This window comes from Triturus cristatus, chromosome 4_1 (assembly GCF_964204655.1).
Source record: "Triturus cristatus chromosome 4_1, aTriCri1.1, whole genome shotgun sequence".
In the NCBI taxonomy this organism is placed as follows: Eukaryota; Metazoa; Chordata; class Amphibia; order Caudata; family Salamandridae; genus Triturus; species Triturus cristatus.
Window position 1 is genome coordinate 888,157,856 of NC_140585.1, and position 18,009 is coordinate 888,175,864.

At 41.4% G+C, this 18,009-nt stretch overlaps 1 protein-coding gene across 1 annotated transcript in view; it reads right to left on the bottom strand.

The window, feature by feature from the left end:
* Nucleotides 1-846: 846 nt before the first annotated feature.
* SMKR1 (small lysine rich protein 1) overlaps nt 847-18,009 on the bottom strand; it is a 226,884-nt gene continuing 209,721 nt past the window's right edge. The window contains exon 4 of the mRNA XM_085651173.1: nt 847-1,552. Within this exon, the coding sequence (XP_085507299.1) occupies nt 1,295-1,552 (258 nt within the window). The 3' untranslated portion in view covers nt 847-1,294. The remainder of the gene's footprint in view (nt 1,553-18,009) is intronic.

Consider the following 18,009-nt stretch of genomic DNA (forward strand, 5'->3'; position numbering starts at 1 on the left):
ATATCTAAAAATAATCTATTTTATTTCATTTATCAAATATTAATCAGATGTCTTGTTAGCCTGTGCTACTTATTTTTAGTTGCAAAACCAAACTAAAGAAGTTCATCTAATATGATTTTCTCAGATGTGATTGTGGAACATTGATGATCATCTAGATATAGAAAAGTTCATTCAATGTGGTTTTCTCATCCTAAATATCATAGTTCATCCAATACAGATTCCTCAGCAAACGCATGTTGAGTAGCAAGGTTGCCTCCTCGGGCCAATGTCAGTGTTTGCTTCACTGAAACTTGTCAGTCTTTAAATGACCTGTTCTTAGCTGCAAAGAGATGTTCGATCATTAAAAGACTGAGAAGTGTCTCCCACTGACCAGAGGAACAGCAAACGTTCTGAATCACCCATGTGGACTCTGAGCGAATTAAAAGTTGCAGTGACATACATTCAAAGACTTTGGACTTTCTAAAATTCTAGTCTTTTAATTTTCCAAAATCTGTTCTTGGAAAAGAACAAATGTTGGAACATTCAAATATTGACAGCGGTCATTCACTGATGGCCAAATGCCTTTCTGAGGTATATTACTGTAGGTTACCAAGCCTTCATGTAATCACTTGGGTGCTGATGAATGTTCACGCAGATGTGTGCTACGAAGTATAGGTTCTGAGGAACAGCAGTGACGGAGGAAGTCTGAACAATAAAAACTGGCAGCCAATAGAAAGCTAACATTGACACGACTCACTCTCTTGGGGCAAGAAAAGAGGGTACATGACAATCAAGTTAGAGATTGCAGGAATATACCCCTAGCCACACAGTATAAACCATAAAGAAAAAAGAAAACACTTTTTGAAATGGGTAGGCGGGCCTTTTATTGTGTCCTAGCAGACATAAATTAGAGAATAAGTAAGGACATCAGAGGTCTAACAATATCCAAATTCGTAGATTGTGGCAGGGTGCAGGCAAAGCTACGCTAGCACCGAGTGCAGAGAAGCAAAAGGCAGCATCTTTTGCTGAGAACAGTCAATTCAATAGAATGTAATACTCCAAAGAAAACTGTATTGCTGCAGCCTCAATTAATTAAATGCTAGGACTCAAAGAACAAACAATTTACTGTACTGGATATGGCTATTTCACTTGGCACTATCAGTCTCTGTTGTCTCAAAGTCATTCATTTCATCATTAGACAAACACTGATCTGTAAAATGCCCTACACTAGGCACAGCAAGACCCTTCCAACATTGGCACCACCGTCTTGATTTTTGGTTCATTCCTTGGGCCACTGTGTCATGACCAATCCACACTATTTCTTCTTTCCCTTCTTTCCCTTTCCTTTCTTTTTGGGAGCCCCTGGCCAGCCGAAGCCTCGAAATGTTAAGCAGTCTGCTGCATTATGCGAAATATAATAGGCGTTTAGCATGGCAGCTGGACTGAGGATGTCCACTTCTGCTGCAGGGGCTTTGGTCTTCTTGGACTTCTTGCCTTTGCCTTTTCCTTTCCCTTTCCCTTGGCTCTTACTGCTGCTGCGGGATTTGCTCGATCCTTTGGGACCTTTCACTGGCTGCAAAACAAAGTGACAGAAATAAAGTTAGGAACTTGAAGACAATACCATTTAAAGTCCTGAAAGTTACAACATAAGACATTTAGGAGTCGGTAGCCTTGCAACAAAGCAGATCTCTTGAGTTCCTATCTGATATAATTGTGTTAGAACAGTGGCTTTCTCTAAGAGGAAAATAAATATCTATCAAACCATGTTTTACATGGCATACTTTGATGTTTTTGTAGTGGCACAAAAACAGGACCCTTTTAAATATATGTCAGAAATGGAAACGGCAATTAAATAGGAACGAATACTGCTGGTTAATACCGGTACTCTTAAACTGAGCTTTCATATTTAGAGCTCAGTTTGTTATTCCCTGCCACTTAGTGGCTGGCAGCTGTTTCTTAAAGGTGTAGACATCTCCTGCGATACACCCCCTGGCGCCACACAAGTTTCAGGCCCTCTGTCAACAGAATACTCAAGCTGAATAAGTGGGTGACAAGTTGGTAAGAACTGCAAAGTGTCTTGGGTCTACCCATTCCTCATGCGAAGGGGTTGGTAACATATTAAAGTACACATTGATAATAATGTGTACAATTAACCAAGTCCCTACAGTATGTCAATGTACAATGGCTGTAATGTAAATGTAACAATGTTTAGTCTTGTAACTACACAGCCCTATCAAATAAGTAGACTAACAAGCCAAGCAAAAGTGGTGTCCAGAAAAAGGCCCTTTTATTCACAATCTCACTTTCGGGTTGGCTTATTAAGCAATTTTACAATTACGTTGATGGGGCTTGTGAAAACTCACATCAAGAGTGACCTAGCCAGTGATTTTGGTATCAGTAGTACTGCAATTATGCGCTTGGGATCCCCTAGTCCTGTATATCACATATTGGTTGACCTTCCAAGTTCTATCAGCAACATTGCTATTAGCTTAATGGGACCAAAGTAATTACTTTGTACTCCTTAAAGGTCACATCCAGAGTAAAGTTTCATAGATATTGGGGTGTGCAGATTTACTACTTGAAAATTTACTCTTACACTTTTGAGTAACTTTACTACTTTGGTCTATTCCCAAAATTTGAATGTAAAGCTATTTAAAAGTGAAGACGTGAACGTCTCCACCCCCTCAAACTTGGGGTTAAGCCACATTTTTTAGTGTAAAGTTAATATTGCCAAAAAAGAGTACCAAGTTAGCACCTCAGATAGCCTACCACTTATACTGCAACTCCCACCCACAGAAAAAAATGGAGGCGGGGACTTAAAATAGAATCCCATGGGAACTAATGTTAAACTAGAGTAAATTATTTCAACTTTTTCTATAAAAACGAATTGAATGTTAGAAAAGTTAAATGTAATTAAAAAAGAAAATTTTCTCATCCAATATTTTAACTTGCTTTTTTAATTTGGAAAGTAAATGTAACTAAGTTAAAAAAAGAATTTAATTAAAATGTATTTTATACCAATTAACTAATTTAAATTAATGTTGTACATTAAATAAGTAATTCAAAATAATGTTAAAAGTCTTATAGCATTTATTTTCTTCATTTACAATATATAAAATGAATTTACAATAGAATTTAACATAAAATATTTTTAATAATTTTTTAAGTTTAATAAAAAAAATATGTTTCCTGTACTTTACTATAAGAAGATCTCCGCTCCCAATGATTTGTAATCAGGTATCTTTCTATCACTCTAAGTAGATGAACTGGTGAGAGATCTGTTGAACATTCTATAGTTGTCAATTTAATGACACCTTTTCTGCACGTCTTAGAGCAGAGGCATTCAAACTTTTTTGCTCCAAGCCTCCCCAAGCCAAAGTTTTGATGTTGGTCCCCCCTAACAAAACTATATGGCAAAGATGTGGTGAGTGAAAGGGGGGGTGATAACAGGGGACTAGGGATCATGAGATCATTTCAGGTGTGCTTTTCTGTATCTTGTTATCCACACTAAATATGAAAATGCAACAGCATCAACAGAACTGACCAAAAACACTACTGCCCGTAATTGAGGTGCTGTGGACCCCAGTACACTCCACCTGCTACACAAATGATGGCCGTGGCCCTCAGAAGCAGGTTTTCTCCTCTTCTTTCACTCCTTCCCCACCATGTCTGACCATCACTTCAATCTTGAAAGAAGCCTGGTGTCTTTCTGAAAGAAAATGAGCTACTACATGTTGTCCCTCTTTTTTGCACCAAGGGCGCCATCTGCCCTAATGCTGGCAAGGAAAATGAGTCCTTATGCCCCCTTTTTATTGTAAAAAAATCATAAATGTGATTTAGTGGAACCCTGGGCAACAGTGTCACAGCACCTGTTTCACTAATGATAGGTACTGTTTGCTGTTTCCGCTGACGTTTCTTAACAAGGGCTCCAAACTCATACCATCTCTCTCCCTCCCATCTCTCATTATCCCTCTCCCTCCCATTTCCCACCTCTCCCTCATCTCTCTGCTGGTTAAATCAAGGTGCTTCATTTTTCCCCTCCCATGGGCCATTGCCTCAAGCCTCAAAGAAACTCTGGCACAGCAAGTATGCCCTGGGCCTCTAATGCAACTGCAGCACCAATGATACCTACAGCTCTGCGAAGCAGGCTGTCTACTATGCCTACTCACTAGGGCCATTACTCATAGGCCAGATGCCCAAAGCAAGCTTTCTACCGCTTTGTGTAAAAAACAACAGCAATAACGCACATTTAGGTCTCCCTCCCCCCTCCCCCGTTGCTTGGGCCCTGTTCCGTGCACAACAAAGGTGACCTGGGCCCTAATCCTAGCAAGAAAAATGTACCCCATGTTCGTTTTCATTGTAAGACTGCTATAACTGGGGTCCAGTGCCCACTCACGGGGAGCTCCTGTGCAGTGAAACAGATAGTAGAGAACTAAGGGGCATATTAACAATGCTTTTCGTCCGTTTTTGGGCGAAAAGCGGCGATAATTTCATCACCTTATCAGCAAAGACACGCTATCGTGTGTCTTGCTGACTTAGCGTCCGTTTCCAGCACGCCTAACTTTGCATCGCTAATGAGATGCTAAGTAGGCATGGCTGTGAAACCAACCAGGGAAAATATCGCAAAGGCAGCTTCGCGATATTAACAATGAAGGTTAGCGATTTTTTAAATCGCGTTAAGTATGCCTTAGCGCAGGAATTTAACGTCTGTTAAATTCCTGACTAAGGCATACTTAACATGGGGGGTGGATTCTGTGGCTAAGACCACAGGCCCTATCATTTAGGATATCACCGTTTTCCACCATGGAAAACGGCGATATCCACACTATCTCTGGAATTTTTATCGCCTGGGCGATGCGCGTTGTTAATAACGCACTAACCGGGCGAGAAATTCCAGAGATAGCCGGCGATAAATATGCAAGCGCTAAGCGCGCTTTGCAATATTTATCGCCGGCCCTTGATAATATGCCCCAAAAGAAGAAACATGCCTTTTCACCAAGGTGCACACTACCTGAAATAAATTTAAATGTATGCAGTGGTTGGAGCCAGTGTAGGTTTTAATTAATGGAGTCACTCAGCTTCATGATGACAAATATTTATTCTTTTTGATAGGTAATATGTGTCCATTAAAAGGAGCGCACCCTTTTAATGGACACATATAAAAATATTGACAATAGCTATAGTCTGAATGCTCACTAAAATGTATATTTTTAAAGCACTTGTGTTAGAAATGGGGGTTTCGAGTTGGCAATGGTTTGCACATTTGTCCAAGTAGGGACTCTTGCTTCTAGTCAGGGTAAGGGAGTTACGTCCGTAGACAACCCCTGCTCACCCCCTTGGTAGCTTTGAACAAGCAGACAGGCTTATCTCAGAGGCAGTGTGTAAAGCATTTGTGCACACATACATTAATACAGTGAAAACACTACAAATGGACACCACACCAGTTTAGAAAGATAAGTAATCTTTATCTAAACCAAATAAGACCAAAACGACAAAAATCGAGCATACAGTTCTCAAGATGTGACTTTTAAAAGGTAAAAACAGTTCTGTACATAGCAAACTATAGATGCAACACTCTCAGCACAAAGTACCTTGGATGTGTCAAAATCATAAGCAAAAACAGCCGCAGGGAAGGTGATGCGTAGGTTTCTTACGCACAGGGGAGGTGATGCGTCGATTCCTTGCTCCAGGGGAGGTGATGCGTCGGTTCCTTACTGCCATGCAGGGGAGGTGATGCACCGGTTCTTTACTGAAGAGGAGGTGATGCATCGGTTTCTTACTGTGCGGGGAGGTGATGTGTCTGTTTCTTACTGCGGCCCCGGCGTTGCTGTAGACTTGGCACCCCGGTGCGATGCATGGGGATTTGAGAATGCATCGATTCGCAATGCGGCGGCAATGGCGCTGTGTTGATCTGTCCAGCTGCGGTACCACGATGCGTTGGTTCTTGCAGTCGCACAGCCGGGCCTGCGTTGGAGTTGGTGCGGTGATCTCGGACTTCATAGATCGGTGCACGAGACTCGGCGTGCAGCGATTCCTCCAGCCGCGGACAGGTGCTGTATCGGTTTCTTCAGCGGCACGATGGCGATGCGTGGAAATTCTTACTGCATGGTGGTGTTGCGTCGGAAAGGGGTGCGGATGTGTCATGCTTTTGTAGGGTCTTCTCTTTTCCCAGCTCTCAGCAGAAGGAACAAGCTCCAGAGGCCAAACACAGGAACAGGCACCTCTTGGAAGGTCAGAACTCCCAGCAAGGAAACTCAGGGGAGCTGGTGGTGAAGTCTTTGGGGAGATTTACCAAATCTCCACGCAATGCATTGCAGCCTCCCGCGAGGCTGCGCTGCGTTGCATGTCAGGGAAGGAGCAGGAGAGTGTCCTATTTTCAAAGATATGGCTCTCTTCTCCCCTTTCCCTTGCACTGGAGCTGATTACAGCTGCTGTGCGCCACGCACCACTTTAGCGCATTAGCGCTAGGGTGTGTGTGTGAGTCTACCATAGGTATTGTAGAGGTAGGGTACCCTTCCTGAACAAAACACTATGCCGAGACACGAGGGAAAGCTTTTTCCTTTTGTATGTGTGCTGCACAGTGCAGCACGCATGCAAATTTGGAAAAGGAAGGAGAAATGAAAGCATTTCTCCTTCCTTGCGCCTAGTTTAAAAGGGCGCCGTTTTCTAATGCTAAACCCGATCTACTGTGTTTGGTAAATTGGGTTTAGCTTAAGAAACCTTGTGTAGTTGCATGGGAAAGCCCATGCACCACCCTTGGCACGCCCCCACTGCGCAAAGTAATGCGAAGCAGTGGATAGGCGCTACGTCAGTTTTATCAGCAGCACGATGGCGATGTATTGAAATTCTTCCCGCACGGTGGTGTTGCGTCAGAAACGGGTGCGGATGTGTTATGCTTCTGTAGTTGCTTCTCTTTTCCCAGCTCCCAGCAGCAGGAACAACCTCCAGAGGCCCAACACAGGAGCAGGCACCTCTTGGCAGGTCAGAACTCCCAGCAGGTGAAGACTTTGTGTCCCTGAGACTTCAGAACATGAGGCAATCTCTACTTCAAGCTCTTGGAGATCTTCTTCAAGCAGGATGCGCAGCATACAGCAAAGTCGTTGTCCTCTCCTTGGCAGAAACAGCCACTTCAGGCCAACCCCAGACAGCACACAGCAAAGAGGCCGTACTTCTCCTTTAGCTTTCCCTGCTCTTCTCTTTGGCAGAGGTTCCTCTTGATTCCAGAAGCAATCTAAAGTACTGCACTCCAATATTTATACTCAATTTATTTTTGTTCTCTTGTGGCAGAGAGGCTCTGTGCTCAGCCAAAACCAGTTCTGTACTCTCTGGTCCTGTTTCCCGGCAGGAGGTGGAGACAGCATTGTGTAAGGCAGACGAGGCCCATTCAGGTGCAAGTCAATCTCCTCCAATTCCTCTAAATGAAGCCCAGGTCTGTTCAGCCCTGACTTATCCAGGAAAGGCAGGACACACCTCGACCCCCCCATTGGCTGTCAACAGTGAATGCACCTCCCAAGCCCCTGTAACTCCAAAGCCAGACAGTCAATCCACAAACCAGCAGATGCACACAGGATGGCTAAGCAAGAAAATACTCACTTTATAAAAGTGGTATTTTTAAACACAAAATATAAAAATCATCTTTACTAAAAGATGCATTTTTATATTCTGAGTTCAGGCATACTAAACTCCATCTTTCTATCTTGTCCCAGTGGGAAGTTATACTTATAAGATATTATAAATAAACACCCATTGAATCCTATGGGACAGATAGCCATCGACACCCCAGCTCCTGGAAAGACGGGGAGGCGCGAGCGGGGTCTTTACGGCTTCCTCAAACTGCAAACGGGAGGACCCGTGGGAGACAGTCTCCATACGGCGAAGTCGGGGTTGCAGCGACTTCAAACACCTGCGCTTACCTTGGGATGTCAATGGAGAGTGACGTCCCTGTGAATGGCTTAGGCTCCTGGAATGGCCCTGTAAACAACCCTCCAAACGAGAAGAAGGAGACCGAGGCTGACCTGAATTGTCTGTAGACCACGACATCTGCGCACCTAGAGGTTTCAAACAGCATTCCTTGAGCGCCCTCGGCTTCAGCTTTTGGCAGACGCTGCAGTCTTCGGAGTCCTAGTGTTCTCCTAAATACTAAATCACTATGAGTACTCCCGCGATGGACCAACCAGCAATAACAATATATTGCTAGTTCAAATGATGGTATGCCCTATCTGAAGTGTATAACACCACCTAAGTGTGGGGAAGGAGGCAAGTCCTTTTGTTATTATATTCCCTCACACACCCTAGTGGTGTCATGCTTCATCATCGGGACACCCCGATGCCTAAAGGTCAGGGTGGGCTCACCAATATTTCAGGGAGCACTTAATGAGATGATATTTGGCCAGGGGGTTTTAAAGATTAAAAATCGGTGTCAAACCCCAGTTTCCCTTTATTCTTGGGTTTGGCACTGATAATAAAAACAAAAGAATTGGGTTTCCAGGGATATTATGGTCCTAGGACCCTATTGCCAACATGTTTCTGTCCTGATTGCCCCATAAAGGGTGCACAGACATTCTTCAGGGCGTATACCCCCTGTAAGATTAGAAAAGATAAAGGGAAGTTCCCTATACTAATGTGCAGTAAGGGCAGATAGCTGCTCATTTTTTTTTTTTTTTTTTTAAAGACCTTTATTGTTATGTTTACGATACACAGCTTTGGCCTACAACCCCTCGGGCCGGCCGCATATTGCATTCATGCACTTTGTCTTATCTAACACAGCCCAGTGCCGTCAACCCGGGGGTACGGCGGCGCTAGAAAGTGCATTCGTATCACCAGTTAAAGAAGGATAATGCAGGCCTCATTTTCTCTATGTACAGCCATAAACAAGCGGAGAACTCCCAACGGCGCCGGCGCCTAACGAGCAACTACTCCCCCCCCCCAAACTTCCCTAAAACCAGTCACCACTCTAACCGTAGAGACACTCCGTACCCATGGGCGGCTGCGGCACCCAATTTCAGCCCCAGGAGCCACTAAAACGTGGGAGTCCTATATAGCCCCTGCATCATCCTGCTCGACGGCAGGCGGCTCACAAATGCCACCCCTAAAGTCATTCCATTTGGACCATATTTGGACCATACTTCCCCCCATTTCCTGGGGCACCCTCTTGCAATATATACAGTCTTTTCTCGCAGCATGCACTAGTCCATGTCGCCGTGCCAGTCCGAGAGTTTTGGTGAAGTAGGGCTTCCCCAGAGTCTGGCAATGTTCCGTTTAGCCACCATTTGACCAAGCGTCACCCAGAGCCTTCCCTTCGGTGGCAGGTCCGTTGGCTCCCATATGTTAAGGAGACTCTTTTAGGGTAGGATCTTTCTTCCAGTTTCTTAGTCAGGATTTTTGCCTCAATTTTGTATTGGAATGGAAGCTTTAAACCTTGGCCGTGAGGACGGGAGTGAGTCCGAGTCGTGGGAACCCATACTGAATAGGTGTCTAAACGGGGCAGGACCCTTGGTGGCGTGAGTAATCTGAATGAGTGACTTGAGTAGATGAAACAACTAATTGAGACACGGAGTGATTACGAGCGAGTGTGTACCCATTTTGCCTCATTTTATTTATTTTCTTTTCTCTTTCATATTTCAGCAACTTTGTATGGGACTGGATCTCCTCGTTATGAACGGTCATGTCAAATACCTCGATCGCTTGGTCGGGAATGCACCGATTTGAATAACTGTTATGTTACGAATTCACAGTGTGTGACTACATGATGTTTATCTTCTCCTAAATTGGGGTAAGCAATACGGTGTGACATATGCGAAAATGGCAATACGCATTTACTATATAGGAATGAAATAGGAGTGGATTTGTTTTAAACTCGTCCTGATATATTGGAAGTTCGACTGTTAAGACCGATGTCTTATAATCACACGCAAATGAATGTGTGGAAATAGGATGCGGAAAAATACCGCCACCTGAGTAGTTACACGCCACAATAGTGTGTGTTAATAGAATGCGTAATATTACCGCCACCAAATATATACACGCTACAATGTTGAGTGTCATTTACACGAGTGGTTATGCTACAATCACACGCACACTCTATTTTTTGATTTCACGTATGATGATGTGGAGAGTATAGAGACAATCATATTATTCATGCTGGAATGTTGCTTTGCAAAACGGAATTGACGCGCTTTATATGTTGTTTGTCTTCTTGTTTGTTTTTCACAGATGGAGTGAATTTATTAACAGAACGACAGTATTTTAATAAGGAGCAGCTATCTGCCCTTACTGCACATTAGTATAGGGAATTTCCCTTTTTCTTTTCTAATCTTACAGGGGGTATACGCCCTGAAGAATGTCCGTGCACCCTTTATGGGGCAATCAGGACAGAAACATGTTGGCAATAGGGTCCTAGGACCATAATATCCCTGGAAACCCAATTCTTTTGTTTTTATTATCAGTGCCAAACCCAAGAATAAAGGGAAACTGGGGTTTGACACCGATTTTTAATCTTTAAACCCCCCTGGCCAAATATCATCTCATTAAGTGCTCCCTGAAATATTGGTTGAGCCCACCCTGACCTTTAGGCGTCGGGGTGTCCCGATGATGAAGCATGACACCACTAGGGTGTGTGAGGGAATATAATAACAAAAGGACTTGCCTCCTTCCCCACACTTAGGTGGTGTTATACACTTGAGATAGGGCATACCATCATTTGAACTAGCAATATATTGTTATTGCTGGTTGGTCCATCGCGGGAGTACTCATAGTGATTTAGTGTTACCCACGGGAGGGTGTACTCCCTCATAGAGTTCCTCTCTGCCCCTTGCCTGACTAGGGAACCTCCCTATTATAGGTTTGTGAATTTAGTTCTCCTAAATACCACATACAAACAGTGTGTGGGTCTGTAACCGATATTTGTCGAGTACAAGACCCACAAAGGCTGAAAGCCTGAAGGCATAAGAAAAGCACACTGTTTCCAAACGACAGAAACTATTGAAGTAGGCCCAAAAATGGCCTGAGGGACTGCTTCTCCGGATCCGCGTTACAGTGCGGAAAAGAAGAAACTGACGTCTGCAAGCCGAAGGGGACTTATATGACTACACTGACATCACAACTGGAGTCGATATCATCACGGAGTCATATGACGCCGTTCCCGGGCACAGAGATACAGCTGAAATGAAAAATTTCTGGATCTAGTCTGACGCCTGGAAAGAAGTAAAAAGTTAAGAAATCAGCGGCTAGATGTCTCTATCAGATAAATATATATATATATATATAAATAAATATATATATATATATATATATATATATAAAATCCTTAATCCACAACTTGTTTGGTTATGAGTATAGAGGCGGTACACCAGGAAATGGCATAACAGTTTATTGTGCACTAGAAATCCAAGGATGACGCGTTTCGGCGTTAGCGTTTGTCAAGTTGCTTCCTGAACCTCTAATTCCCATAGAAATAGACTTCAATGTTATTAAACATTAAAGAAATATTTAGCACTTTGTAAACAATTCAGTATAAAATTTCATCTGGAGAATTATTTCAGCGCGTGTTGCGAATTACATTATTTTCACTGCTATTCGCTCCAAATTAATTAAAATCCAAGAGCAATGCGACAAAATAATATTAAACAATTTTCTGCAATGTTGTATATTTCGCCTTGCATGGTGTAGGTGTCCGTAATGGTTCAATCAAAGGGACATGTTCCCATATATTCCAATGGTCCGACTGCTATAATTTGAATTTGTATCCTTTTACCAAATTAACACCAAATCACTTTGAATAGAACTTAAAACACTCACTTATCACTTCCCACTCACCACCCCATTTCCTGAATTTCCAAAGGATGCGATCTGTACCTCGTCATAAGTGCGCGAATTATATGAATTCCGATATCAATATATGTGGAATTACGCTTCAATATTATGTTGCAAGATCCCTTATTGTAGCATTACCACAATGCATATGAAAAGATGCTTTGATCTTGTGCCATGTATAGGTGATGCTGTGCGAGTAATGGAAATAGATATTTAATCTTTCATTGTATATAGGACTGATAATAATTGTAATAATTGTAAAGCATCATTTATGAATTTAGCAATAACATAATCAGTCTTTGAGGCAGTATACATTGCCACGATCATTGGAATATATGGGAACATGTCCCTTTGATTGAACCATTTTAATTAATTTGGAGCGAATAGCAGTGAAAATAATGTAATTCGCAACACGCACTGAAATAATTCTCCAGATGAAATTTTATACTGAATTGTTTACAAAGCGCTAAATATTTCTTTCATGTTTAGTAACATTGAAGTCTATTTCTATGGGAATTAGAGGTTCAGGAAGCAACTTGACAAAGGCTAATGCCGAAACGCGCCGTCCTTTTCTAGTGCACAATAAACTGTTGTGCCGTTTCCTGGTGTGCAGCCTCTTTACTCATAACCAAACGAGTTGTGGATTAAGGATTTCATACACAGTAAGTGGTTGCTGCTACCACGGGCGGCGCCAACGCAGTAGGAAGGGGACTGCCGAAGCAGCGATCCGGTGAAATATATATATATATATATATATATATATTATCTACTGGCGGTCGCCAGTAGATAGTTATAGTTACAACCTAGTTTCCATAGGAAATCTCAAAATTCTATTTTGAATAACTTTGGCGCCGGTTGACGAATCCTCGCGAAATTTTCAAAACTAATGGGGCTCTCCGTTGAGCTCCTGCCCTGAAAGTCTCAGGGTGATTCGTCAAGCGGGGGCCGAGAAAAAAGGGGGGTCCCAAAACGTGTTTTCCCCATGCATTTTTCCATAGGACCTTTAGACGCAGCTACAGCCCGAACGGCTGAACAGAATTACTTGAAATTTGGCAGAGAGGTAGCCATAAGGTCAAGGAAGTGCCTTTTGCAGGTCTGGTGTAAATCTGTTCAGTATTTCCTGAGAAAATAGCATTTAAAAGCATATCAATATCTATACGCGCGCACTGTGCGCGCACCCTGCCGTGCGCGAGCGCAATTCTGATTGGTTGTTAGATGTCGGTAAACATTCGAATCGGTCGAAACCAGGAAGTGTCGGCCGCCATTTTGTCTCTCGCAGTCTGAGGGGGTGAAAAACAAAGGTGGAGAACGTGAAAAGGGGGCAGAGTGGACAGTTCCTGACCCCCTAGCCTTGGTCAGGGGGTCACAGAAGGACCCCCAAGGGGAAAAAAAACTATTTTTTATTTTTTTTAAATCGCGAGGAGCGCACACCCTGCGCGCACTGCGAACCGTGGGCGCTCGGTGCACGCACGGTGTAAAACCTGAAAAACCTGAAAAAAATAAAATAAAATAAAAACATAACTTAGCATTTAAAAAACCGTACAAATTCACTGAAAAAACCATAGATTTCACACACAATAGTTACGGATTAGCATTTAAAAAACCTTGCAAATTCACTTAAAAAACCATAGGTTTCACACATGTTATAGTTAGTTGGACATTTCACTCGTAAAAAACCAATGAAATTCCCCCGTTATAGTTAGTGCAGGCAACTATAACTCACGCGACCGCAATCCTCTGCTGATGACGTCAGATATTACATCACTGATGACATATGTGTCTTTCTGAAAAATAAATATTTGTAATATATGTATAGCTAAAGATTAATGGAAGAAGACATGGGTAAATAAGTGTCTAAATACAGTGATGTAATATCTGACGTCATCAGCAGAGGATTGCCGTCGCGTGAGTTATAGTTGCCTGCACTAACTATAACGGGGGAATTTCATTGGTTTTTTACGAGTGAAATGTCCAACTAACTATAACATGTGTGAAACCTATGTTTTTTTAAGTGAATTTGCAAGGTTTTTTAAATGCTAATTCGTAACTATAACGTGTGTGAAACCTATGGTTTTTTCAGTGAATATATATATATATATATATATATATATATATATATATATATATATATATATATATATATATATATATATATTGCGAGTGTTCCTCCGCTGTCTCTTTCCCAGACGGTTCTCCCGAAGGATGGACACAGACCCGAAATTTGTGCAAAGTATTCTTTTATTCCATTATCGCCATAACGCGTTTCGGCTCACCAGAGCCTTGATCACATGACAGTGTCCTAATGGAGGTAACTCTCTTTTAAAGTGCAAATACAAGTGAATACATGACCACGTGACAGGCATGACGTTTTAGATTTTGAATGGACATAGAAAAAAGCTTGATCTTGTACGCATTGTGTGAAACTTGTATAATATCTAAATGATATTTAAGCATTTAAACATTTGATACAATTTTACTGCCAAAGGTGCATTTTAATGCCCTTTCATTTGCTTTCGTTTTCACTTGGTCACATTAGTCCAATTAGTACATCTGGGTGAAATACCATCATTTTGTTCATAATGTCCATTATTTGCCCATGCTTGTCTGAGTGTAAACACATGATGTGGATATGTCTGTTTTTTGATGACACGCAAATACATAATACGTGGTACATGAATTAAAAGCAAAAACAATAAAAACATATGATAATTGTTTCTGTAAAAGTGCAATGTGTAAAGTGCAATATGTGTGCAAATGTAGCCTAATAAATAAATAAATCAAATTTCAGTAATTTATGGGACCAAACTGGATTTGAGGAGTTCTTATAGATAATATATTACGATTTGGACTTCATTGTGCTATTTTGAGACATGATTAGTCATCTTTACATGAGGCGGGATTCAGAGCATGCCTCAAGTTGTTACAATCTCGTTTAGGATAAAGATATAAAAGAAAATGGTTTGTACTTGTGAAATACCTATACCTGTATTCTAGTAATAATTACATTCATTGTTACTAATACAGTCGTTTTCAATTATGGTCATATCTTTTATGCAAATCCTCTGTCTTGTGTTACTGATGGATAGAGACCTTGATCAACTGCCAGGTATAGCAATATTCATTCAAGGTGAACCGACCGCACCTGTAAAGTGCATACGTATCAGTGCAATTTAGTGTGTGCAAAATATGCCAACGAATAGATAAAAAGGTGATTTAACCTTGAAATTATATCTATCGACCTATCTACATAATCTCTCACCTAGATAGGTACCACTAAAAACAATTATGTTATAACCAAAGTAATTACAATAAAACTTTAATTTATAAGATGTCAATAAAAATACATTATAAAATAGTAAAATATTGTATTTTTAAAAAGACATGAGAGGATTTGTTGATAAAAGGTAAATAACCAATGATAAAAACTCTAAAAACGAAACCGAATTATAGTAGGTATTCAAGAGATAGGGCTGCATCTGATTGACTTCTACTGTCTGCAAGTGTCTTGTTTTAGATCAGACAAGTGTACATGTCCTCCGTGGCATTAAGACCTGCAGGATGCTTAGTGTCCAGTTGTAGGATGTACCGTGTTTCAAGTTTTCTTAATTTATTTTCACGGTCTCCCCCTCTCCTGCTTGGTGGAATTGAATCTATGACAAAATATTTGAGGAAATGGTTGTCGGATTTATGATGTTCCCTGAAATGGCGTGCAACGGGGTACGTATTATCCTGATTTGTGATAGCTCTTAGATGCTGGAGGATGCGTTTAAAGACAGGTAATTTCGTGCTGCCTATGTACCGTAAATTACATGGGCATGAGAGGACATAAACAGCGTACTCTGTCTTGCATGTTAAGAATTTAGAGACAGTGTAGTTGTGATCGCTGAAAGGGGTTTTGTATGTGCTGGTATTGACTACCTGAATGCATGCCTTGCACGTTTTACATCTAAAGAATCCTTTGACCGATTGTATCCAGCTACTGTTGTTGATCACTTCAGGACTTGTGTGGACTAGTTTGTCCCTCATTGAGGGCGCTTTACTATAAGTAATGGACACCCTCTGCGGGAGCAGGGGTCCTATTACTGGGTCACTGAGTGCCAATGGCCAATTTCGCTGAATAATTTGATTTAAACTTTTGTGTTGTTGACTATATTGGATAATTAGTCGGAATTCTTCTTTCGAATTTGTACTGTCTGTATTGTTTTGGGTCATATTGTCAGAATTGGATATCCAAGATTTATCAAAAGATTTATCATCAATTTTTTTGTCCTTGATAGCTTCCTCCCTGCTCCAGGCCATAGATTTTTTAATCGCATTGTCAATAACACTGTTTTTGTACCCACGTTGCAAGAAGCGGTTCTTACTTTCATCCTGTGCCACCTTGAGGTCCTGATCATTACTACATATGCGCCTTATGCGTAGCATTTCCCCATAGGGGATGCTGTTGATAAGGTGCTTAGGATGCGCACTGGACGCATGAAGGGTGGAATTACCCGCTGTCTTTTTCCTATATAATCGGGTTTCAATTTTGTTTTTACTGATGTAGACTTGGGTATCTAGGAATTCAATCTGAGATGGACTGACTGTGGCGGTGAAGTGCAAATTCATGTTATTAACATTGACATTCTGAATAAACTAATTTGCTTGTTGTGATGTACCGTGCCAAACTATAAACAAATCATCAATGTATCTAAGCCAAATTTTGACATTATTCATGAAAATATCACTAAATTCCTCTTTGAGGACCAGCTCTTCCCATCTGCCCATGTGCAGACAAGCGTAGCTCGGTGAAAAGCTGGCCCCCATAGCTACCCCTCTGGTTTGCTGGTATAGCTGGCTATTAAACATAAAGGTGTTTCCACAAGCATTTTGCTGTATTCTAGATGTTGTGTGGATCTCTGTGCTAGATAATGTTGTATTGCTGTTAACCCATCCGTATGTTCAATGCTGGTGTATAGAGAGGTTACATCCAAAGCCATCAGTAAGTAATCCTCTTGCCATTCAAAGTTCGAAATTTTTCTAAGGAAGTCACTAGTGTCCTTTACATAGGAAGGTAGACTCTGTACATGCTCTTGTAAGTAATAGTCTATATATCTTGTTGTGTTTTCCATCAGACTGTTTTTAGCACTGATTATTGGTCTTCCAGGAGGCTCATTATAGTTCTTGTGAATCTTTATATACAGCCATACCCTAAATATACAGTGAAAAGAGAAGCATCTGCATTTGTTATTAAGATTCACGGATATATAATCTACATCTTGCATTATTGTATTTAGCCAAGCTATGCTTAAATATGTATAAACATAGGTGTGTGTGTGTGTGTGTGTGCGCGCAGGGATGTGTGTACGTGTGTGCGCATGTGTGTGTGTGTGTAAATATCCTGTACTACCATACTACTGTGAATACTACATAATCCTGAAAGCAGGAAAATGAAGCCATGACAACAGCAGAAAAATAAGACCATGCTCGGCCTTTCCAGATGGAGTAAGTCAAGATGGTCCTCCGGCAGCCTGTCGCAGCAAGGTGGCATGGATGGAGGGGTATCACACATGGCCCAATAGGTCAAGCTAAAAATCAACCCAACTCTGGGAGACTTCAAAAAGAGGTATTCAGTTGTCATATTTGACCACAAGATGTACTAGACAAAACAGAAAAGTGATTGAAAATCATACAAGGATATATACATTTATAGTTCCATAAGAACACAAACAGCAACAGTCTATAAGCTCAATATAATTGAACCTAAAAGGAAATGTTCCAAAGAGATAGGAGGCATCCAACCTCCAGACAGAATAAGCGTAACTACACCCACATCCCTTGTATAACGAAGTATATGGGGACGAAAACTCAGAATGTTCTTAAAGAAGAGAAGCCATAGGAGTGAATATTTTCTTAACTCGCAAGCAGTATTCACAGAACAACCATGGAGGACATGAATATGCAACAATACAACCCCAAATAAAATGGAGGCAACAATTCCTTATATAAGTATTTGAAAGAATACGAAACAGAGACCTTGACCCTACCATATGTAAAGGTTCCAAGAAAGAGATGTACATATTAAAGGAACAATAGCCGATGCACAGGCAAGGAATGCACAACATGGCAGAGCTGGTATACCCACCATCAAGAAGAGTAGTAGAACCTGTGCACCACAGAAATTTAAATGAAAAGTGCACCCTGTCAAAACATAGCAAAAAGGACTGTAAACAACTGAAG